The following is a 25,514-nucleotide window of genomic DNA, read 5'->3' on the forward strand; positions in this document are numbered from 1 at the left end:
AATCCCAGAAGAGTGAATGTATACACAGAAAAATACAATCTTAAGACAGAAGACAATTTGGTGAACCAGTGTGTGACATCACAACATTTCCAGCGGGAAGTGAGGTCAGTACCTGAGTCCTTTCTTAGGCAGAGTGTTTCTACCACAGTGTGTCCCGCTGTGGGAGAGAAACACTTCAGAGGAGGAATGCAAAGGAGACAAGGAAACATGTGGCTGTATCTCTCAATAACTAACTCAAGTAATATATTTTCGGAAATCTTTCTTATCCACATTAGTACATCCCAACATGTACACTGCAAACAAATTTCAACCTTGCCAATTCTTGAAATAAAGCATACTAAGGAAGATGGATAAACTGACATAAAGAGAAGTTAGCACAGACAATTCTGAAACAGTTACATTTGGATTTTTAAAAAATATCTTTATATGCTTTTTCTAAAAATAAGACATTCCTTAAGACTGAGATTTTTGCCGTGTAAAATCAATAATAAACATCCTATTCTCATGCTATTGGTTAAATCTGCTCATACAAACGCTACCACAAGGTGGCAGTATGTGAACACGGAGCACTAAACAAAAACAGCGAAGCTGCCAGCATCCACACAAACAACCTCACATTTACTGTGTCAATAATCCCCATTCATACAGGAGCTAGAGGTCCTAAAAATAACCACAAACTACCACACAGAGCATAAAAGAAAGAATACACATAAAACACAAGCAGCTACCACACACAGCGTCTCTCTGAGCTTCTGTGGGATGCTCTCTGTGTGGCAGCAGGTGGTGGTTTAGTAGGAACCTCCACAGCTGTCTCAGCAGAAGCCTAACACTGCACACAGGTACATTTACCTGTCCTGCCTCCGAGGGAGTGTGTTTCGGCTGAATAAAGGGCTAGCAGACGGGGAGGACAGGGGACTGATGGAAGACAGGGAGGAAAACGCACAACAGACACAGAGAAAGAGAGTTTTAGAGAATAAAGTAGATGCAGAATTTCTTCAGAACAGAAGTCAACTGCGAGACTCTTCACCAATGAAGCTAATAAGAAAACTCAGAGAGCAGGGTGAAGTCATAGCCTCAAAGCTTAAACTGCAGATGCTATTAAGTTTCCTCTGAGGGCATTCCTGTCACATTACACAGGCAACCTGTCAGGATGGAATCTGCTACAATGACCATAATTACTGTGTAATCGTCTGAGGACGCCACGGGATTTTGTTTCTCAGCTCGAGCGCGGACAGAACGGCTAACAAGAAGAGACACCTCGCCACGACGGATGCTTTGTGCATCATCTCCATTCTGGATTCTTTAAAAGGGACTTCATGTCTGAACTGGGCAGGATTTTAACATGGTCACCGACTATAGACTTGTTTAGATCCTTCAGTGACAGTATTAATGTCAACATTTAAAAAAGTCCTTTACAAGTAAAGGTTGTGCATTAAATAAGTATGAAAAGTGAAATAACTCATTATGCAGATTGACAATTTTCATAGCGTTACATTATACATAGAGTAAATACTTGTACTGGATTATCATTTGTACAGATGCATCCAACATGATAGCTGATGACCAACTATTTCTTTTTGAAATAAAGTATTACATATTAAAAACAGTTTAGCAGGATTGAAAACCATTTTTTTTAATCCTGCGAGTTCAATTAAGCCATGAACTCTGAAATGCAATGAAATACGAGAAACACTATTTAACCTTTGAGAAAGAAATTAAGCCTTCAATGTTTTACATTATTTATAAAGTTGAACGCAAGAAAAGGCAGCTTTGCTCAGTTAAACAAACCAACATGATTTACTGTCACAATCTTACTGGGTCTGGCTAACTTATGGTGGCTAATGTTGCTAAGAGAGTGTATGTAGGACATTTTGAAACAACCTCAAATGTGGTATTTGACAAAAACAAGATGTTACACTGAAGATCAGATGAAAGAGTTTACATTTGATGTTGTTTCCAGGAAAAGGAAAACAAGGAAAGAAAAGAATAACCCCCAAATGCCCCTTTCTTGTATCCTCACCTCTCAGACATGGCGGTCTTGGCGCTGCTGGTGCGGCCCAGCGCGGACAGTGTGTCCTCCCTGTGGGTCCCGTGGCTGGCGCTACCCAGGCTCATGTCGATAGACTCGCTGCTGGTGTGCATGCTGCTGACGGAGGGGTATCCCATGCTGCTGGCCCCCCCGTGTCCCCCCAGCGTGCTCTCCCTGCTCTGGGCGGAGGAGCTGCTGAAGGTGGTGCCCCACGTTAGGCTGTTTGAGGGGCCGGTGGAGGAGTAAACTGAGCCAGGGCTGGAGGCCTGTGGAGAGGCAGAATGGATGTTTAGAAATCAGTGGCCTTCTGTGTATTATAGTGTTGTAAAAATGTGTCAATAATATCTATAATAATGTTCTCCGGTAATTTTTTATTGGATGGCCTATTTAGTACTTAAACTTTTGAACCTATACTGTTTGTAGAAACATAACTAGTACTTAAAAAGTTGTGAGTCATTTAATGACTGAGACATGATCTGATACATTTCTGAATCATGTGAGAAGGTGATGGTGACTTCATGACTGAGCATGCTTATATTTTGCTGCTCTGCTGCAATATGTAGCTTTCAGTCATTGAAGCAAGTACCTACACACATTAGTGGTGGAGGAATTCAGTTGGTTTGTGCTATTGGTCAGGTGAAAACTAAATCACCTCTAAGCTCAAAGGTATAGTCATATGGTCTAATCATAAAAACACACATAACTTTCCAGTTTGACAGTTTGCTCATAAACCGTATAGCTAACTTGGGACATTAGCTCTTAAAACACATACTGTAACTTGCGTGATATATAATACCTGCCAAGTTAGCGACTATTAGGCACAGTGGCTCTTCGAGCTAAATGCTAACATTAAAAGCTATCATTCAGCTGTTTAGCATGTTATGTTTACCATGTTTATGATATTAGCTAAGTGTGTTATTTAGCTAATTATCACTCAACACAAAGTATTTAAGTTTGGTTTAAGTTTAAAGTCATACAGTCGGAAGAAAAGCATTAAAGGAAGTAGAAATTAGCTTAAAGTTAATACAACTTTAATGCAGAGCAGGTACTGAAATATATCTTAGGTACTCTAACTGTCCTGCTGTCTTTTTAGAGCTTTTTTGGTTGAAACAGCAGAGGCACCAAACAGGACTGAGATTAGTGAGGGGAGCAACAAAAGTAAAGCTGTGAGGCGACAGCTAAACGATGAGCTGAAACTAACTTTTAACTCTCTATCCAGCCTGAATGGGGGATGCATATTCAGTATCTTTATGTTTGAAATAATTGACTATAACAAGTTTAAAGAATGAATCAAGTCATTACGAACCTTCACGAGAACGATATGATATATTTACAAACTTTCATGGCAATGCCTCCAATAGTTGTTGAGATATTGCAGTCCTGAAAAAGTGGTGGACCACTAGCATGGCTACAAATTACTCAAAAGCAGCTCTAAAATAAACTAAAAAGAAAAAGGGCTTTCCCTCTGCTTATGGTTAGTAATAGATGGGGGGCAGTTGGAAAATCTGTATACGGCTGAAAATAGCAGCGTCACTAATGAATAAGTAGCTGGCCCTGTGACTCAGTGTTAGAGATAAACAAGGCTACTTCAGTTGTTTTAAAAGGAGCCATACTTGGCTTAAAAGACTTATAAAACTTGAATTGAAAGTACACCTTTATACCTTTTCCATATTGTGCAATCTGAAGCTTTAATAGCACAGCCAGTAATCCTCCAGAGCTCATGGATGATTTTCTTATTTAGACTCTCACGATTCACAGAGTGAGTTGACAGACAGAACGGTATTTGTTGATATGTTCTCACTCACCTGCTCGCTGCCCAGCGTCCCCATCCCTATCCCATGCAGTCTGCCTCCAAACATGGGGCTGCTGGTCTCGCTGTCCACACCTCCCAGCCCTGCGTCGGGGGACTCCAGCACTGTGCCCACGTGGTTCATGGTGGCGTGGGGGTTGGAGATAACAGTGGAGTTCTTCATGTTTTCAGTCGTGGTGACCGGAGACTTGTTGCTGGGCTTCGCACCAAACAATCTGTGGAAAATAAGGGAGCGTTAGAAAACTACTAAAAGAACAGAAATAAGGCAAATGATCTAATTTCCTAATCAAATTATCAATTACTTGAGGAATTTTTATAGAGAACGATGCTTTCAGTGACCTTAAAAAATATGAACTTATGAAGTAAGTTGTTTAACTAGTTTCTCCATCTATGTCTCACATAGCATTCTGTACATGATAACAACTTTTAACACTTAATTATTATTCATTGCTTTTAAATAACTAAGTTTGCAGGTATTGAAGTAGCTTGAAGCCTTTATCCTGTGTACATGTTATTTTAAAACTGATGCTGCTGCAAGTAGAAAGGTCATGGGGTAATACAAATCATCAGGATTTGTCCTCCAGGGGATTATGAATATTAACAGCAAATTAAACAACACATTTAACATAATTATTCATGGCTGTTCTGGATCAAAGAAGCAGGCTGGTTGATTTCCATCCTTAAGGACCTGAAGCTCACAGGACAAAAACACATGTCACACACACACACACACACAACTCTCTCCTGGTTCTCCGCTAATCCTGGGTTAGAGTTAAATGGCAGGCTGCGATGACTGGAGCCGCGGTGGGCGATAATGTCAGCACACAGCCTCTTTGAAAAGTTATCACTCCCTCACATTAATGAGGGCAGAGCGCTGAGGTAAGACTCAGCTCCCATTACCCAGCACCACACCCTCCCTTCTCCACCCTCCCCCCTGCACCACCAAGGCTGAGGCTTGGCAGCAGATCAGCACAGCTCAAAGCCTTTCACAATGGCCTGAATTTACCTCGATGAGCCTGTGTGTGTGTGTGTTTGTGTGTGTGTGTGTGTGTGAAACAGGCCCACACGTGTAATTCTTACTCACCCCTGTTTATCATCTACTGTGACTGCATTATTACTTATTTTAATGGTCTTCTCTTTGTGTGTTTGAGTGTGTGCTGTATGAAGGTGCATTCAAGCTGATACAAGAGAATAACCCACTCATTATGGCTCATCAGTCAGTCGTCATTATGTCTGCGGGGTCACTGACAATACCAATGATGTTCTGTTATGCTCACCTGCGCAGTGTAGGTGAGGAAACCTGCTGTCTTCCTGTCAGAGGAACAGTCGCTGCTCCTCCACTCTGCATCACGACTCCGCTCCTCAGGTTGTCAATCTCCGACACGCCCTTCTCCCGGTCCGTCTGATTGGCCAGCAGGCCTCCTGTGCCGTTGGCCTTTGTCAGGCCCATTGAGTTTTTCCCATGAGTCGTAACTGACAGCACGGCGGCCTCAATGCTGCTGGTCGAGGAGCGGTTTCCGTTGCGCGCTGTGGCTCCAGAGCGGCTGGGTCTCGGCAGGCTGCGGTACTGAAGTGTAGAGCGGGCACTCATGGGGAGGAAACCGTCGTCGTGGTGACCCAACACAGACCCGCCATCGTGCCCACCGACCTTCAACCCTCCTGCGAGTGAGCGTGCTCCAGATTTGGGCATCTTCCCAAGGGTAGCCGAGCCACTTGTGATGGTGGCGCCGCTGGCAGTAACGATGGTTACCATCCCGTGGCCCTGCTTCTTGAAGCCGAAGGTGCTGGTAGGGGTGCGCGAGGTGTGGGCATGTGTGTGGGAGTGGGGGTCGGAAACAGTGTGTGTGAGGGCGTTTGATGTGGACGTGCGGCTAGTGGGGATGGATTGTTTCTTTGCCTCGTCGCCGCTGCTGCGCCCTGCGTCTGAGGGCGAGCGGTGTAGGCCATTGGGACGAGGAGAGAGGCGACCCTTTTCTGACACCTTCACGTCATCTGTCTTTGCTACAGGACAAACAGAACGAGACATTAGAGGGGCGTGTGGGTGCTACTTCTTGATTTCACACCCACTCTGAGACAACTCTAAGACACCTAAAGTAAATTGAAAGTTTAAATGTTTTTACTCTATTCTATAATTTATTCATTTCTATTGATATATACTATAATGGATGTCTGTGTTACCTGAACTGTGGGTCTTGAGGCCACCCGAGCTTGTGGAGCCTGTGCTACAGTTGCTTTTAGTCCGGGGGGACGTCACCCCCACCTGAGTGCTCATGCCTCTCCTCCAGGAGCCTGTGTGGGACACAGAGGGGGTCTTCCTCCCCGAGCTGCCCTTGTCCGACTCGTCTGAGATGTCGGAGGGGTTCCGGCGGCTCCACTTGGAGCCCGGCTCCATCCTGACCCCGCTGTCCGACCCGCCGTCTGGCCTCTTCACCTCGTCTCCTGACCAGGCCGGGTGCACCGCTGTGGAGGCAGAGTGCTTCTCTGCATCTGTCACCGGCTGGGAACACACACACACGTCAGATTTATTACTGCTGAAGAAAGCGTCTTTTATGAGACACGGCCAAATGCCTCTAAAAAGCACTCCATTTTATGACCACAGCCATCATGCTGTGTAATCCTGCCAGCATCCACACCACCATCACCTGAGCAGTTAGTCAGGAAGCTGTTTGACCGTAGCACGGCCCGGGCACAGTTGTCCACTTTACTTTGAAATTTTACTATTATTCTTGAACTAAGAGCCATGGCTTTAGTCCTTCGGAAGAGGTTTGAAGTCATAAAACAAGACAAGAAAGTGCAAGTCTTTCAGGTCTTTCAATGGCTAGTGTAAGTGAGATGATATTTGATACTTTCTTCTAAAATTCAGGGTTATCTTTAGTGTTTTTTAAGGTGGACCAAATCCTTCAAAGTAACAGACTAATAAAGAAGCTCGTTTTGTCCCATCTTACATTTGTTGTACCTTGATCAGAGACTTAACCTGCTAAAGAGGATTTATTATTGTTACTTTAAGGTCTCGAGTCTCACAGCAGAGACTTCCACTTGAGTCTATTTCTCAAAGTCTCATCTAATAAATCTGATTTACAATGTCCAATCATTACCCAGAATATCACAATTTAATTTGTTTAAAATCTAAAACATACTGAAGGCTAGATAGTGCTGAATTAGAATTTTATATTATCCAGTTCCCCATCGCCTTTATTTCGCTAACAGTAATTTACAGCTGTTGAAAGGAAGATGGCCGTTTTTAAGTCTATTCTGCACTTGCCAAGGCAACACTACAAAAATGCAGTTCGCTGCTTCGCTCACAGAATTTGAAACAGACTTAATGAACCTGCACTGTGTAAGGCTGCTTTACTAAGAGAAAGGCTCCTTTGTGCACTCCTTTGTTTTTCTTCAGCACCTCGACCTTTGCAGTCTTAACGGACACACGTCACGTGATGAGCGGCTCAACATCAGCCACAACACTGAGTGTGCCGATACACGCGAGTCAACTGACAATATTATCGTCTGAGCGATCACTTTCCTGAAGCATAGCAGCTCTTAATCAGTGTTTAATGACTTGAGGCCAGAGTCAACATCAGCATTAGCTTTGTGAGTCCACAGCTGTACTCTCTCATTCTTCTCTGAATGCAGAGGAATGTTGGGAAAGGCTGGCTTTAGGCCAAGTGGAAATATTCGGTTGCATCAGTTTACCACTTAAAAAATCTAGTTTATGTTTCTTCCAGACAATATCGCAATGTGGTAGGAAATTAGGCTACTGAACTAATGTGGATGTTTCATTAAAATCCTTTTAGAGACCTTATGTGGAATTAACTGCACTGGAAAACTCACGCTGCCTTCAAATTAAACTCATGAGATCATATTTTCAAACAGGGAAATTGTACATCATGTTTAATTTTAAATCTTTTTTGCACCTTAATGTATGGGTCCATAGGATTCAACAATTCAAATGCCTCCGTGGAGCACAGCTTTTGAATTTTATAAAAAAACGTCCAAAGAGTTGCTAATAAACAGAGCATTTCTCAAAGGTACTGAAATAACCCATTAATGTAGAAGTGCAGAACCGATTCTAAGACTGTAAACCAGCAGAATACATCTGAGAATAATGCATTTTGTCCATCTACATGGAAACTCTACCCTTGATATCTCTAACAGTCCTGACAGGAGAGATGAACAACTTTTATCTGATGAAATGTCATCAATGAATGATTTTGCTATCCCAGCCTGTGGTGCAATCATTAAAAATAAGTTGTATATTCTTCTTTAATATGGCTGTGTGTGAGAGAGTGCGTGTGAAGTTTTACCTTGGTGTTGAGGCCCTTGCGTTTCGCAGCGGGTGTGTTTGCGTAGGAGGAGATGGAGGAGCTGGTGTTGATGTCATCTGTGTCGATGTTGTCGCTGATGCCACTGCTCACAGAGCTGCTGTCATCCCAGCTGGACACGCAGAGAGAAAGAGGTTCACTTTATACTCCATAAACAATACATCTTTCACAGTGGAACGCATGGGGGCAATTTTGCAGAAAGCAAAGAAACACGTGTTGTTCCCCTTTGAAGAGACAGACATTAAATAACTGAGCAGACAGTCAGCAGAGACACAGCAGTGTGGTGTGATGGTTGTTATACCATGAACACGACACTATACAGCCAGATGACCTGAAGTCAGATTTAAGAGTTTGCAGATTAATCAAAAAGTTGTTTAATTTATCCCTTTTTTCATTATTAAATGTACAGTAAATGTGTGGTTGTTTCACAGTGATCTTGGCTTTAAATGGAAACTGAATAAGTCTACATGTGAAAACAATATTATGTAAACAGTTTAGTACTTTATTATACAGGACAGAAATTGTGATGATTTCAATTTTTCCTAAATGCATGCCTTTGTTTGGAAAGAAAAGAACACAGAGTTAAATGGAAATTAAAATAAATGTCAAAGATGGATCCGGCTTCTCAGACTGCCTGGAGATTCCCTTTCCTTTATTCTCCATCTGTACTGACTTCAGCTAGGGTACAAACATGCACACACACCAACAGGCTGAATGGGGTTGTCTATCATATGAAAAAAGGCTTGTTGGAGGGGTGACATCACAGCAGTGCGTCTCTGTGTGAGCGTGTGTGTGTCTGAGTTGTTCAAACAAACCCATCTGAACAGAGCAAACACGCTGGAAGTTAATGCTGGAAATGTGTTAATACGTGTGTGTGTGTGTGTGTGTGTGTGTGTGTGTGTGTGTGTATGTGTGTGTGTGTGTGTGTGTGTGTGTGTGTGTGTGTGTGTGTGTGTGTGTGTGTGTGTGTGTGTGTGTGTGTGTGTGTGTGTGTGTGTGTGTGTGTGTGTGTGTGTGTGCATCCACCAGGAGTCTGCGGGGGACAGGAAGCTTGGCCACTTGGCAAACATCAGTCTGAAAGGACCAGAGGGAGGCCGATGGCCATAGCCAATGCAGGGTTGGCTGAACCACACACACACACACACACACACACACACACACACACACACACACACACACACACACACACACACACACACACACACACACACACACACACACACACACACACACACACACACACACACACACACACACACACACACACACACACACACACACACGGCTGGTGTTGTCAGACTGTATTTTCACAGTCTCCGAGGGTCCACTAATGATGCATAACAACTGTCAATAAAGTCTTTGTAATAAAACTGGGAAATAATAATCGTCGATGACAAACAAATAAATGCACACACCCTCATGTATCACACCAACTAGGATTGCGGTTACATATTACTTTTATCCTTGATACAGTTGTTGATTTTAATAAAACCAGATTACCAAACAATACTTTTTTCAACCCTAGTTTGAGTTAGTTGTAAACATATCTTTCTACTAAATGAGGTTTTAATAAGGCAGCCAAACAAAGACTCTCTGCCTATAAAACTAGAACATTTCCCTTAAAACAGGTTTGATACCAAACAGTTGTTTATACTTTATAAAACTGAAAGATTTCCCTTTATACAAAAGAAAGCACTGAAGTTCACTACCCAGCGCTTCATATGACAGTGCCATTCATCATTTTGTCAAGTATCATTTTTAGATGGGAAAAAAATAAAGTCAAAGCTGTGTTTTTGAGCAGCCAACTTGGAAGCTCTGCTTGCTTCCCACCAACACGTAAACACAACATCATAATTATAGCTTTCAGAAAAAGAACTAAACAAAAAACAAAGAATCGCAAATGGCTGAAAACCAAGATTCAGATGACCTATGAATTCAATCAGCTGCTCCAAGTACATGCTGTGTTTTGAACAATCTTGCTAACAACCTGAAAAACAGGGGGGGAAACATGACTTCCTTTTGGATATACCGGCAGCATAAATCAAAGAGCAGCAGAGCGGAGAGTTTCAGAGTTGAAAGCATCCGTGGAGCAGACAGAGAGAGGTGCTGAGAGATTTAGAGTGACCACAAGCGTCTCAGCTCATCCATACAGCCACATGGGGAAAGTCCCCCACACACACACACACACACACAAGATATATGGACAACCATGCAGAAACAGACATGGATACAAACTAACACAAATCTCAGATCTTCCCGAACACAGAATAATGAAGACGTATAAGTAAAAAGTTGAGACAATTGCACCCTCCACACACACACACAAACATGCATCTACCTGGTCAGTTCCTCTGGGTTGCCGTGGGAACCAGGGCACTGCGGGAAAATGCCAAGCTGTACCGAGAGCTTCATGACTTCATGCCGCTGAGAGTTCACACAGCCAAATCTCTCTCTCTCTCTCTCTCTCTCTCTCTCTCTCTCTCTCTCTCTCTCTCTCTCTCTCTCTCTCTCTCTCTCTCTCTCTCTCTCTCTCTCTCTCTCTCTCTCTCTCTGGCAGGGTTCCTAGATTGAGCTCCTTTGTCGCTGGCTGCACTGATGGTTCATCCCTCGGGCACTGTTAGTCTCTCTCTGGACTAACAGAGAGAGAAACTGGGGGGGGGGTGAGAAGAGGGAAGGAGTTGCCCTGCCGTTGGTAACATGAGCCTCCCCCGGGACTGTTAACCACTTCACTGCTGCAGCCACGCCACTAATAGAGCACACAAACACACCCGAGCCCTAAATAAGCCACTTCAGCCCAACAGGAATCAAACGGCAACACAAGTCAAAGCCACATGATCACAGACAGACTGAAGGACAATCCTCGTCCCGACTTTGCCCTCCTGTGTGATTCCCAGCGATGGTTTGTAAGTCTGTGTGTGCAAGACTGCAATTTCCCAGACAGATCCACCCTGACTGACTGACAAGCCAGTGCTAATTAGAGATCAGGCTAAGCGGTGTGGCCCAGCCCACAGCCTTTTGCTTGGCAAAGCAACCCGCCAGTTAACCACCGCCGAGCCCTTTACAGCCAATCAGAGTGGACGGAAACTACTAGCTGGCGGTGCCAAACACAAACTGACGGCTAAAGACCATCGAATTGAGAGGAAGAGGTGAAGGGCTTTTTACTGTCAGGCTCACTTCACCCAATAAAACGTCTTACAGTATCTAGCCATTGGGATCCCTTTTAGGACGTTTGCCTTCGCCATAATGCAAAAGGGTTGAATGGGATTTGTTTCTGGTGATGAGTGGTGGAAAAGCAGTTGGATTTTGGGTGAACTGACCCTTTAAATCAGCTGGGCGGTTAAAACGTTCTGAGCAAACAGAGACTCACTTCTATCACCTCACCAAAGAGAGTGAAAGGCTTGTAAAGCAGTCAGAGAGGACAGTAGTGGAGAAGGAAAAGTGACCCAAATCAAGACATTCCAGAGACGAACCTCGCCTCTTGCCGGGTCCCTATAGGGAGCTTTCTGCTTTCCCAAAGGGGTCAAAGGTCAGGGGTCAAACCTCAAAAGAGAAGAGCAAAGTTGGGGGAGGCAAGAGGGACCAATAGAGGGGGGAGAAAAGGGTTTCCATGTGGATCGGCCAATAGCAGTGTCTAGAAGTGTCCTGAGAAAAAAGGCTTTTTCTTGTGCACGTATCTTGGGACTGCGGTCGGTCGGTGTCTTGTGCACGTCTCTTGGGACTGCGGTCGGTCGGTGGGTTGGTTGGCCCGGCAGTACTGTAACCCCCCCTCCTGAAAAACCCGTCCAACGCTGGCACAGGCACACAGGATCTGCGCCGCAGAAATATACACACAGACGTGCGGCCACAACAGGGCTGTGAAGCAGAAGTAAGGGGATTTCCTGTGTCCGAGGGGCGACTACTGGTCCTCCCACTGCAGATAGATCAAATAATCCCACATCTCTGAATCTTTCCACATAAAGAGACAGACAGGCCGAAAGACAGAAAGACAGGCAAACAGACCACTTAGACTTTTCTGACTGTACAGCCCTCAGGGTTAGGTGGGAGGGGTCCCAGATGACAGGTGAGGTGTGTGTATGCCGTAGAGACACAACACATCAGGACTGAGGAGCTGTTGTTGTGACTTTCTCCAAAGTTTATCAGCATGATCAGGAACATGCAAAACACGTTTTTCCTATGGCTATAAATATTTGGTTTACATAATGGCATGTAACGTGAAAAACACGTTTCTAATGAGGCTAGGCCCTGATACGACATTATTATTATTTATCTGTTCTCAGTGGAATCATATCAATTATTTGAGCTTTATATCGTTTGAAGCATTAAGATTTATCACATCAGTATGTGTACTTTGCCTTAGGGTTCAGAAAACTGCTTTGATATATGCAAGCTGTTGGTTATTTAGATTTTAAGATAGGATCACAGGCGTCTTTATTACCTGTACTGGATTGTATTGGATGAATTATTTCCATCAAGTATTCATTTTCCACAACAGAATATAGGAAAATGTAGACGCTAGCACTTGGGATTATTTTAGCTATAGCAACAACTCAAATCTTACTACATTAAGGGTTCATGTTACTTTTAAAAAAGACAATAGAAAGAAAGAAGTGGACACAGTGTGAGGATGAGGTATGCGGTGAAGGGGCCGCTGGGACTGGACCTGACACATAGCAGACTGGACAGAGGGGCCGTGTGGTTTGAAAATGACACAGCTGTCCCTGCAAGCAAGAGAAATAACAGGACTGGACAGGACCACACACTCAGGAATGTTCCCCCCCTCTCTCTCATTCTTTCTCTTTTCTCTCTCCCCTCTGTCTGGTCCCATTGTCTCCCGTCTATCTGCATCCAGAGACTTTATCAAAGCATTGAGATCCCACCGACTGCCTCTCTTTCACACACGTTTCCTCTGACTCAACTCTTTCTCCCTCTGTTTGATGTGTAAACAAACACTCCCTTAGATTCGATGGAATGACCCGGATCCACGGTTTGGAAAAACTCTTCACACATGTGACACGCATCGCTGGACCATGAACTGCATGAACACAGGCACGCGACTCCACCATGCTGCATCCGGTTACGCCACGGAAAGCTATGTTTAAAGGGCTGCCGAGACAAACATGTGGAATTTCTCACATGTGCGCAGACACACTACTTAAACACACTCTGCACATAAACCAGCCCATTGTCGCCTGAGTGATACAATGAAACACAAGGATGTGACTCCTGACTCTACACCTGCATCATGAGATCTCTGGGCGCAAAATAATAAAATGGTAGCTATTATAATAAGGTGCACGTAAAATGTAAAGACACACTTTGCCCAGGATCTGTCCTCTTTTGCTCATCTGGTTTGATATTTTCAGATAACAGACGAGGAGTCACTTTGAGAAAACAAGAGTTTTTTTCTCTTGATGTTTTTCCCTCATTGCCCTTTGGTTCTGTTTATTCACAGATGCCCTGAGTTGTCATCCACACAGTGCCAAAATGTGCATTATATTAAACTTTATATTTATCGATGTTAAAAGAACCAGTAATGAAAATAATAGGAAACTCTTTAACATTATAAAACTGCATGATTTTAAGTATGGAAACAAAAGAAAACCATGGCTGATTTCAAATTATTAATAAAAAATGTGATTTAAGGTGAATTTTAGCTTCTTCTCAAACATAGTTCAAACCTAGACAATTAATTCAACTCCGATAAGCAAATACAGAATAGTTATATGTTATTGTCAGGTAGCAGAAAGACGACTTTCCCAACCTTGAAACCTCTTGAAATGAGACTGAAAAGGTTTTACACGGAAATTTGAAACAGTCCCAATTGAATGATACCACTTGTGGCTGACAGCACATTATGTTACCAATATGTTGGTCTGTAGCCTGTTACACGTTTATTAAGCCATGACGTTAAAACTCTCTCTTGCATGCAGACCTTTGTCCCCTAGCTTTTCCTGCAGCCGAAACGCGGATAATCAACCTCATCCAGTGACTTTAAAGCTGCAACCTGCACGAACCTGCTGACTCCCAGATTTCCCACCCTTCACTAACCTCACAGAAAATATCAGTCAGGGGAAGTATGGAGGATTACAACTTACCCTGTGCTGAGGACTTCACAAACCACGCACTGACTGGAGATGAATTAAAGTCCAACATGCTCTTCTTTCTTCATCTACTGTTTACCCCTGGGGGCCTGGTTTAGATTCCACACTGGACCAGACGTTAAGCCTCTAAACTCTGTGCTTCCCTTAAAAAAAAAAACTGCGCTCTGTGGCTACTTCATATACTTTGCAATCAAGACGTCCTGGTTTCTGAATCCTGCCCGCAAAAACCATGTCAAGCTTTTTTCTTTCCGTCCGTTGGTCATTATTTCATCTCACTGATTTAAACTGAGAAACACAGCAAACACACTGGAGAAAAACAGGGTAACACAAACAAGCTTAAACAAATACAGAGCAGTGAGTACAAAGATCAGCAGAGAGCTGTGGATGTTGGTCCTACAGCGTTCGGCCAAAGAAAGAAAATGTGTGGGAGAAAAACCCTTATTTACCTGAGAGAGAGCCCCACCCTCATTAGTGTGTGTGTGTGTGTGTGTGTGTGTGTGTGTGTGTGTGTGTGTGTGTGTGTGTGTGTGTGTGTGTGTGTGTGTGTGTGTGTTTCCCTAGGGGGGGGCAGGTGTGCTTGTTGAAAGCCCAGAGGACGGGAAGCTGGTCTACATGATACAGTATCCATGGTAACTGAAACATAATTTCTCCTATCCTGTCTCGGTTTCTTTCTTCTCATTAAAACCCTCTAAGTTTTCATCGATTCTTTCTCCTTTCCTCTCCACGGGAATCTTGATTGTTTTCCATGCGAACAATGTACGTGGGATGCACATTTAGTGTATACTTGGTTACATTAAAAACTAAATCTAAATTTTTACCAACAAAAAAGTCAAAAACAAAACAAATCTCCCAGTGCAGTTGGATTAATCCAATCTTGTACCAACACAAATTAACTTATTTAGAAGTGTTCTGAATCAAGACTCCCTCAAGCTACAGTATATATCCTCAGGACATCATTTGATTCCATACACAGTTACTGAAGGAGCTTGCCAACTCTCAATCCTTTTTTAATATAGCGAGCCCTTCGCTCTGTTAACAAACCAATTGCAAACTAACCCCTATTTGTGAAAAAGTGAATAGAGAATGGATAAATAAAAATGTATATTTTTTTGCCATTTTGGACTTTCTAGCTCGCTGTTCTGTCAAAAGCCTTTACTGTCAAGTTGTCTGACAGAACACGATTTGAGCCCCCCAGTATTAAATCTATTGAGTATTGCAATTCCTTTGATATTAAATAATATTTTTAAAAGTTAAAGAGCCCTGCCCTTAAGGCTGAGTATTCCACATGCAGAAAAATCCTGTTGATTTATATTGAAAACAACACTTTTACCCCCACAAAAGACTTCACTGACTAACTTGCTGAGTAGGTGGAACAGCGTTCTGCAGCAGCTGGGCTATGTGAGAGTGTGTGGGAACATCTGTTAACTCTGGAACACATTTGACCTTATATCTTAAAGCAAACTGCTGCAGATTGCTCCAGTGTGCCCCAGAACGCCGCCGCCGCCTCTTCATCACACACACACACACACACACACACACACACACACACACACACACACACACACACACACACACACACACACACACACACACACACACACACACACACACACACACACACACACACACACACACACACACACACACACACACACACACACACACACACACACACACACACACACACCACTGGGATGCAGCACAGCTTTCAGTATGAAACATGTCTGGGGGGGCTTTACAGTATTTAGTATTCTAGGGGAGTCAAAGGCTGTGTGAGAGTCTGGACATGTGTGGAGAAGTATTTGTTGCATAAAGCGTAAGTGTAGAAAAATAAAGGGAGAGCAGACAAAGGAGAGGTGTGGCTGTTGGAAATCTCAGACCAAATGTTAAGCACATTCTCCTCTCAGTGAGAGTGATGTTGAAGTATGTTTAGACCAAATCCTGAGTTCTACTGTCTCAGTTTGCATCATTTGTAATCACCAACAGCACACTGTTAGCTCCTTTAGAACTGGACTTCATTTTTAATATGAGAGGCTTTCTTAAACCAACCTGTGCTACAAATCCCTATGTCGTAAAGTGTCGAGTTTGATATCACCATGAGAGACAATTTCAGTCCTGTTGTCTCCAGCCCATTACTACCAATCTATAAGCAGTGTTTGCTTAATTTTAAAAGGATACTAATTCTCTCATTAACCTAGTTTACAATGAATCCAGAGTTATTATTATATGTGTATTTGATTAAAAAAAACGAGTGACATGTTAACCCTTTAAAGGTCTCAGGACTATAGGGCTACTCTGGAATTTGATGTATTTTTTGGTCAATTTCTTATGTGTTGCAATCATTATAGAAAAACATCAGGAGAAAATCAGGCAAACTGCACTGTGACAACCACCGATGGTTCAGGTTGAATCATCATTTTCTCTGGTGCCACTGGTCTCGGTAACCCAACACTGACTCACCCCGCTCCCCTCTGCCATCATTAACCACATACTGCTGTGGAGTCAAGAGAACCAACACACACCAGACTGGCACCCGCACGCTGTGGGGTTAGTGTTGCAGCGAATTCTTGAAACAGCAGCTGTGATCAGCACTGACAGGTTGATGTTGTCTCCAGGCAGGAAAGGACTGGGTGAATCGACTGGAGGGTGGGGGGTAAAAGTGCAGATGAAGCCGTGTTCCTATCATTATCATACAAATAGACTCCTGGTTCTTAGGGGAACAAGATTGCTGGCTCATGAAATGACAGGAACATGGGGAGCTGAGTGCTTATTATTACTGCTAAAGCCGGGGGCAAACCACAACATTCAATCTGTTTACCCAGGGGAGCAGGTGGAGGGGTAGCAAAGAGACAGACAGGTCGAGGGTGAGACAGGTGGACTGCCAGGTGTTGTTGGTAGCTGGGGAGAAGAAGCTCCCTATTCCTGCTTTTGAGGTCTTCAGGGAACCGGCTCAAGTTCAGGCAGGAGAGGTAACATTTTGTGGCTCGGGGCATGTGTGTGTTACAGCAGGTTTGCCTCTAATATGTGTGTGTGTGTGTGTGTGTGTGTGTGTGTGTGTGTGTGTGTGTGTGTGTGTGTGTGTGTGTGTGTGTGTCGTGTGTGTGTGTGTGTGTGTGTGTGTGTGTGTGCGTGTGTTTGTTTGAAGTTTTATCGTAATGCCATCCACAAAATGGGGGCAGACAAAGTAATCGGAACATGTGTCATAATAATGTAAACAATTAAGGAATTCAAGCTAAGGTTTAAATAATAATGGCTGAAGTAATTTCTTGTTGAGGCAATTTCAAGAGTGAATTTACTGATAATACATTTTAACCAGGAAAGTTGATTTCAGTAAAAGAACTCAGTTTGAGTTTATTCCAAGCTATAAGACTGTAAAAAGTGGTATTGAACAAATTCTGCAAAGTTATCACTGTAGAATTACACAATTCACATTACAAAGTTATTTATCAGTATTTGGGTTTGCATTGTTGTCGAATGACGTCACATTGCGGTAAAAGTTAACACAGATTCAGTTCTGCTGCCAGAGCATCATTGAAATAATTAGACTGGGGTTTTATATGCTGTGCAAATAGACTTAAATGACTACTCTTTAATGGCCTAAAACCACAAAGGCAAGGCAAGGCAAGTTTACTCAGGTGTATTTGTACAGTGCCTTTGAAAAACACCAAGGCCACTTAAAGTGAAATCTACAATTAAAAGATAATGAGAAGGTGATTGAAGGGTATTAGAATGATTGGCAGCGGTCTGAATGTTTAACAGGAACCTGCTGATGAAGGTGTACCTGTCAGCAGAACAACAGTGTCCTGATGTTTATACTGTAAGTAGCATCACATGATGCCTGTAGAACAGCAGTTTAGTATTTCACTGCTGCTCCATGCCGTGTGTCTGTCTTTGGCATACTCTGGGTTCATGAAATTCATTACTTCTGATTTGTTTTGCTCTTTGATATGTAGAAGCGATAACTCCTCATGTGGATTAAAGACCTATCATGTCCAGGTGCTTTTTGCCAGAACACTTGATAACGATGGGAATTGGCCTTTACCTGACATGACCCTTCTTTGTAACAGTTATTGTACTTGTAAATTCAAGTACTTTTTATCAAGCATTGATTTGGTCACCTTAAGCTGGTGTGTTCATTATCACCGCCACGGAGACCATTGCATTTTTAAGCCTATCACAGGGCAGATGTACTAATTATGTTTCACTTTTGTTAACAGTGCAAGATATGGCATTTTTGTTGTATTCATTTGGTGTAATAATTTGTTCCTGACAGGAAAATCTAAGAGAAAACACTCTCAAAAAGGGATTACAAGTCAGAGACAGCTTTCAACTTGTTTTTTAAATACTCTGAGAAATAAAATACAACATATCTTCTCAACAACAAATTAGGAAGAACAACTCCCAAATTGAGGAATTGGACAAGGAGCACATTAATGCCCCCTTGACATTTGCTGACTTAGAGCACCAATTTAGTTATTGTATTTTGCCATGCATCACATACATGTTCATGTTTACCCCCATGGTCAAGTATCCGTTCTCCCAACCTTTTCTTATAACGTCCTGAAGGAAGGATCAATAATAATTTATAGGATGTAGATAAATCATTTGCACACGTGTAAAATTAATAGGAACCCTTTATCACCATACCATCTTCTTTTTTTGTAAGCATCAGCCTAAAACTCACTGATTTATGTGTTGCTCTCCTTTTTTCTTTTGTCACATTCTCATTTGGGGAAGAGAAATTATATCTTCAACGCCACAGAAAGAGAGGAAAAAGGGGGGTCTCTCCAACACTCACCGCTACAGCGGTTTCACACCCCAGAGACATCTCCTTTGTCTGCTTTAACAAAGAGAATTCAAATCTGAAGACAGGCGGTTATAGATTGCTTCCTCTTTCTCCTGCCGCAAAGATAAATGATAGGGATAAGCATGCTCACACACACACACACACACACACACACACACACACACACACACACACACACACACACACACACACACACACACACACACACACACACACACACACACACACACACACACACACACACACACACACACACACACACACACACACACACACACACACACACACACACACACACACACACATTCTGACATACATGCAGTTCCTACTTTCTATTGTCTCTATCTACTTTGCCTCGCTCGCAGGCCCTATTGTCCAGTGTGATTCACCGCTGGCTTCCACCCACTGTTTTGCATACATTTGACAGTTGGTAAAACTAGTTTTTGCACTTCCTACAGGAGCTGCAAATCAGCAGCAAAGATCAGTTAAAGCTGTCCCCAACTCAGCTGATGAGATGATATGTACATGAATTAGTTTCTTGTTATCAGCTGTTCAATGCTTTGTTTTCCTTTTTCCAGCCGCCACGCTCCTCATTAGTGCAGCTCTGGTCAGATCTGAAGGCTTTTAGCGTGAAAGCCTAACGGTTTAAGGAACGCTCCTAACTGTGAACCTCTACCCTTTGAAGCTCATGACCTCTTCATACAGGGGTCACAAAGTTTTTCCCCTAATGCCACAGTGACACCAAACACCTTTCCCCCACCCCCACTTCACCACCGGCTCTGCATCACAAACCAGAGGACGTAAAAAAAGGTATTTAAACCACAACAGGTTTATAGATGGCTCACACACCCAGTGAGCAAATACAGGCTGCACACACCTCTAGGCTCAGATCTTCTCCTGTGACGTTTACAAAGCAGTAAATGTTGGAAACACATGCAGGGAAAAGGTGCTACCCCTCCTCCACCTGCCTAAAGTGCACCATTAACCCCCTATCATGGAGTAAATTAGCCTCATATTTTACAACAGAAACCAGTCACCCTTCTTTACCCTCTAGCTTGTTATGCTAATGAATTTGTATCTGCCGCTTCCTCTGCTCCTAATTAATCCCAAACTAAAGCAGTAAGCACATTTATCAGACATTCCTTCAGGGGGGAGGAGGTGTGTTAGGGAGCAGGGGAGTCACATTATCCCTTCTTAATTTTAAAACTCCTTCCTTGCACTTCTCTCTAATCTTAGGAAAGAAATAATGAACGGAAGCTGATTGAAGATCATGGAAGAGAAAATGGGAAGTTTCTGAAGAAGCATAACATCTGCCTACATGGTCAATTAAACCTTACAGAGAGAGTTGAAAGCACAAAATCAAACGGAAAAATAGAGAAATCCCCTTACTTCTATCATTTGTGAGTGTCTTTCACTTGCTACAGTCTGTAATCATAAAAAAGCAAAAGGAAAATGAACCCTGCGTGGTTAGGAAAGGTAGAAAGGAGGTGAGAGAGGAAAGGTGAGGAGGGGGGCAGTGAGTGTTAAGCTCCACCTAAGGGCTCGGAGAGTTTATTGTGAAGGAATGAGTGTGTGTGCATGCGGGGTAAAAGGCAGTGAGAGGGCAAAGGTCAAAAGTCTGGGGGACAGGAAATTAGCCACACCTGAGGATTTAAGGAAAAGGCCGCTAGAAGCACTTAAGAGAACACACCAGCATGTCTGTCTGGGCTAGCAGATAAGACTATTAAGCTTTTCTTTTAAATGTCAAACATTGATAGTCCTAAAACACACAGCTGGTTTATTTATTTAAAAAAAATGGAAGATACTTATGATAGGTGGAAATGAATGATTCCTTTGTTGTAATGTGTTCTTCAATCCAACATCCATCCATTCTACAGTCCATCTTCATATCCAACGTATTCCCTCCCCCTACTCTCTTTCTTTCTTTCCTCCCCCAATCCCTCTCTTGCAACATGGCGGGGCTGCGCTTGGCCTTCATCCATTTCCATCTGTCAATTAGCCAGGAACTAAATCCCTCTCGATCTCTGCGACAGGACAAAGACGGCGGCATTGCACCGACTCCCTCACGCTGACATGGGACGCTGTGGAAAGTCCAATGGATACGCATGTACTCAATCTACTCACATTACTACATGCTGTGGCCAATTGATCCTGATATCACCAGCATGAAGACATGTGTCTCACTGCTCTTCAACATTAAGGCTGTCAGGAGTTAATTGTGCTAAACAAAGCTCAGTTATAACACGTCATGTGTATATGTACTGAGCAAAACCCCTATAACAAGAAAGATTACAAAAAAATCACATTAGGCAATATATGGTGTTTAACCGGTTTCAATTTTTTCCCATTTGTTTTTAGACAATCCCAAACTGAAGCAATGAACACAAGATGCTGAAATTGTTTTGTTTTAGATCCATATTATCTTCAAATCTGTAAGCTTTTTTAATGCCATGCATCAACACCATTGTAAAGCCCCCAGAGAGTACATTTCACTGTTCAAAGCTATTTCAACCAAGAGAAAGCAATACAACCAACAGAAATGCCTTCAGATTCATTGGTTCATTTAATGTGTTTGCCCAAACTCTCACACTGGTTTTAACTCAAGAAACACTTGGAGATCAGCATGTTTAATATAATATGTGACCTGCTCTATCGAAATCAGTCGCATTGACCCGAAGACACATTTTGAGTTGTATACACTGCTGGAAAGAGGAGATTCCTAGCTTTCTAATGATATCAGGATTGTTTTTGTACTCCAAATATTAAGCGAAATATGTCACATTATATAATGACTGTCACCAAGTCATCATTTTGAGAAAAAGGCCTTCAAAGTTTTCTCTTCTCTGGAACTCATCAATCCAATTGATTATTAGCGGAGCAAATGATCAAAATACTACAGAGGGAAGATATTTTCGTTTGGATAACTGGTCTGGTGTCATGTCCAAGAAACTTATTGTAAAAGTTTATTCTTTATGTTAGAGTTGTCATGTCCCTTTGTCTTGTGCTTTATGTCTATACCCTTAATTATTTCTTCCTCTCATTTCAGGCCTCCACGCTCCCCGCCCCTTTTCTGTCTCCTGCGTCCTTGATTATTTTCCCCGCCCTGATTGTTTCCAACTGTGTCCCCTTTACCTGTGTATATATTGTGTTAGCTCCCTCCTGTTAATTGTCAGTTCGTTGTCTCTCGAAGACCACGTATCGGCTTACCTCACGGACCTTTTCACGGACCTTTCACGGACCTATGCTATAGATCGCATTATAGTTTTCCTCGAAAGAGTGGTTTTGTTTTCCTTGTTTTTATTACTGTGCAAATTCCAGTAAAGTCTTTATTTTGAAACGCTATCTGAGTCTGAGTTTTGAGTCGTGCAATTGAGTTCATGCCTCAGTGTTCTCCCCTTGACATCTGGGGGAAGCTCGCGAGTGTGTGTGCGTCTTTGTTTGTTTGTGTAATTTTGCGTTTGTGTGTATTGTGTTTGTTTCCCGGGGAAAACCCTCACGAGAAACACCGGCTGTTGTTATGCCTGCTGTGACGTTAAGTTACTCCGTTCTCCGCTTGTAATTATGCCGTTACAAGCTTCAAAGTTGTATTTATCATCTGAATTTGCCGAAACAAGTTTAATATTCTGAAAGCCAAGACTTTGTTTAATTGAAATCAGATGAAAACAAACTGTAACGGACCCTGCCGTGTTATTTATGATTACTCTACGCTTACATTCATAATGTCAGCCGGAGGGAGGGGGTCGGCGCTGCGGAAGAGCAGATTGCCTGTCATCTTCTGTTTCTGAAAGCCGTTTTTTACGCAAATCCACGTTTAATTTGAAATGAGCCGTTGCGATTTCCGACTGATTTCGATAGAGCGGGTCACATATATGATGGCATGAAAGGAAATGTAGGTAATCAGAAGATAATAATGAAGATTCCCAAGCTCACCTGTTTACCTGATGCATTACAAATGTCAGAAACGCCAATTTGTGTATGCTTGTGTTCCGCATTGCAAGATGCAATAGCAAATATGAATCAATTGGAATAAGTAGAGGAAGGCAAAGCAAGCCAAGGTACAGTATAGTACTTACACTAGATAGGAAAATAACTCCTGAAATGAACTGAACATAGGGATCAAAGAGTCAAATAATCACTGGGTGTTTGAGACTCACCTGTCGGCATCTCCCTGTCCTGACGACGTGTTTCGATGCAGTGTCTCTCTGACGGCGGCCATGCTGTCGGGCAGACGGTTCAGGCGCCGCGTGTACATACCCAAACCTCCGTCAGTCATGTAGCTGCAGAACACAAGAAAGCACGTTAGATATCATCAACACATCGCAGTTCTAAGTCTCAGAATGAAAGGGCTCAGAGAGGATGATTAGACGTTACGCAGAACCAATTTTTGTCAAAGCATTGGGTTAACAATCTTATTTTCTCAGAGCTGCTTTTGTTGCATAAAGATCAGGAGGAGACGCAGTCGCCTTGCTGTCATCAATCAAGGCCAAACGGTTGGCAGTTAGTTCCCACACACACACTGAAGACTAACACATTTCTCTCATGTGGCCGGTGGTAAACAACAGAGGTCCGTAAAAGTAGGGGCAGCCCAGTAGACAGAGGATGATCTTTTTTCCCACAAAGAGGATATTGCATTCATCAAAGACTCCATCACCAACTCTGTAATAATCATCTGTATTATGATTGACTGTGTAGCTGAACATTCAAAGAAGCTAAAAAAATACACTTTACATGTAAGTGCAGCCCACAGTTAGTAGGCCATTCACTTCATTTCATATCGGAACATTTCATTTGAATGGTCTTGATTTATTGGTTGTTGGAGGCTGACCGTTAGCAGCAGTTACAGTCTGACGCTGAGGCCCCGAACACTTAAACAAACATTCCCATTCAAACTAAAACAACACCAACTAATCCCCCAAATATTTACCCGTGGAGGAGATTCCCAATGGAACTAAATATTGACTCATTTGACCCAGGTGCAATTCAATGAAATGTTTGCTGATTTTAAAGTTGAGGCTGTTGAAATGGTGAATGCTTTCTGTGTGGGACTGTGGTGACTCGTCGTAGAAAAAATAAGCAGCAGCAAGAGTTTGAATCCACTGAAACACTTTCTGTGTTATCTCTGTGAGAATCTAAGCAAGAGGCAACCAAGCACACACACAAATACACATCTACATGTATATACAGTATACACAGAGTACAGTGTATCCTAAAGACAGATCTCCTTTGTGTAGCCTTTCAAACAGCATCAGCATCTGAGCTGCGAGTCAGAAACGCAACGGAGATCAGCAGAGAGTGTTTAGATGCTGGACAAACAGTAGACTTTACGATTCCTACATCTGCATCTATGATTATAAATGAATTATTTTTAACGTTGCAATCATTCTGGGTTGTTTATTTGTCCACCTGAGGGCATAAAACAAGCTAAAAAGGCAGCCTGTTGTTTAATTTCTTCACCAGATAGTTTTTAATTTGATCTGTCAGTAGATTTTTCAACACAGATACAGGAGGTGGATGACACCTGAGTCTTCTCCCTGGAGAGCCAAAACAATGAGCTAAAGGAGGCTAAACATTTTCTAGAGATGAGGGAGGAGAACTGTGCTGATATAAAACAGATATATAGCAGAATGGTTCTGATTTGTTGTACCGAACAGCATGTGAATTTTGTTTTGGCAGCAAATGTTCTACTTTCTTACCCAATCATGAATGCTGTGGAAAAGCTGTGGCTACTCTCTCAGGTCATCTGGTGACCGTCTGCTAACCATTACCCATTCCAAACAGGGAGGAGATTGGGCATTTTGTTTGCATGCACCAAAGAGCTAGAAGAAACAATAAGACATTTCTGACTTCCACTTTATTTACATTCACTAATAACCTCCCTGGTAGTCAGTAATTGCAAAAATTGTTTCCATCATTTATAATTTTGTGTTAAATAGTTATGCTGTTTTTCTTTTTTATGATTTTGGATATATATGGTGGTAAGAGGAGACAGATATTAAGATGCATTATGTTACAGAGTTGTAATCATAAATCCCATAAAAGTTAATCAAATGACAAACCAATACGTATGTTTTATGGAATCACCCAATCAATCAGACCGATAAAGGATTGAAGAAGTCACTAAGTTGTTTTGAGTAGATCATCACAATAAGAGAGACAACAGACAATGAAGTCAGATGAAGAATGGTAGGCTTTGAGGATCCACTCTGGGGGGGGTTAGCTGTCCTTTAAGGGAAGCATCCATCACCCAAAAGCAAAGTCACCTTGAAGATGACCGGGCAGTCGCTCACACATATTAATCCATCACACTAATGAGTGACCGAGGCACCCTGTCCTCCCGTTTCAGATGACTGTTAACCTGTAACCTCCTGCAGCAGGAGAAACGTGTCCAAACAAGACACTTTATGAGCTGAAACTGAGCAGCCAGGGAGAGTTTTTACAGCCATGTTGC

The 25,514-nt window shown here is 42.7% G+C and overlaps 1 protein-coding gene across 6 annotated transcripts in view; it reads right to left on the minus strand.

Annotated features, from left to right (window-relative positions):
* Positions 1-25,514, minus strand: part of nav2a (neuron navigator 2a) — a 236,575-nt gene that overhangs the window by 21,689 nt on the left and 189,372 nt on the right. For 4 of the 6 annotated variants that reach the window (XM_079666825.1, XM_079666824.1, XM_079666820.1 and 1 more), the window contains 8 exons: positions 23,221-23,343; positions 8,141-8,270; positions 6,018-6,336; positions 5,117-5,840; positions 3,835-4,054; positions 2,021-2,295; positions 850-915; positions 113-157 (listed from right to left, as the gene is read on the minus strand). In XM_079666825.1, the coding sequence (XP_079522951.1) occupies positions 113-157; positions 850-915; positions 2,021-2,295; positions 3,835-4,054; positions 5,117-5,840; positions 6,018-6,336; positions 8,141-8,270; positions 23,221-23,343 (1,902 nt within the window). The remainder of the gene's footprint in view (positions 1-112; positions 158-849; positions 916-2,020; positions 2,296-3,834; positions 4,055-5,116; positions 5,841-6,017; positions 6,337-8,140; positions 8,271-23,220; positions 23,344-25,514) is intronic. The other 2 variants (XM_079666822.1, XM_079666823.1) reach the window with 2 other exon arrangements.

The sequence above is a fragment of the Notothenia rossii genome (assembly GCF_949606895.1).
Source record: "Notothenia rossii genome assembly, chromosome: 2".
NCBI classification, from domain to species: domain Eukaryota; kingdom Metazoa; phylum Chordata; class Actinopteri; order Perciformes; family Nototheniidae; genus Notothenia; species Notothenia rossii.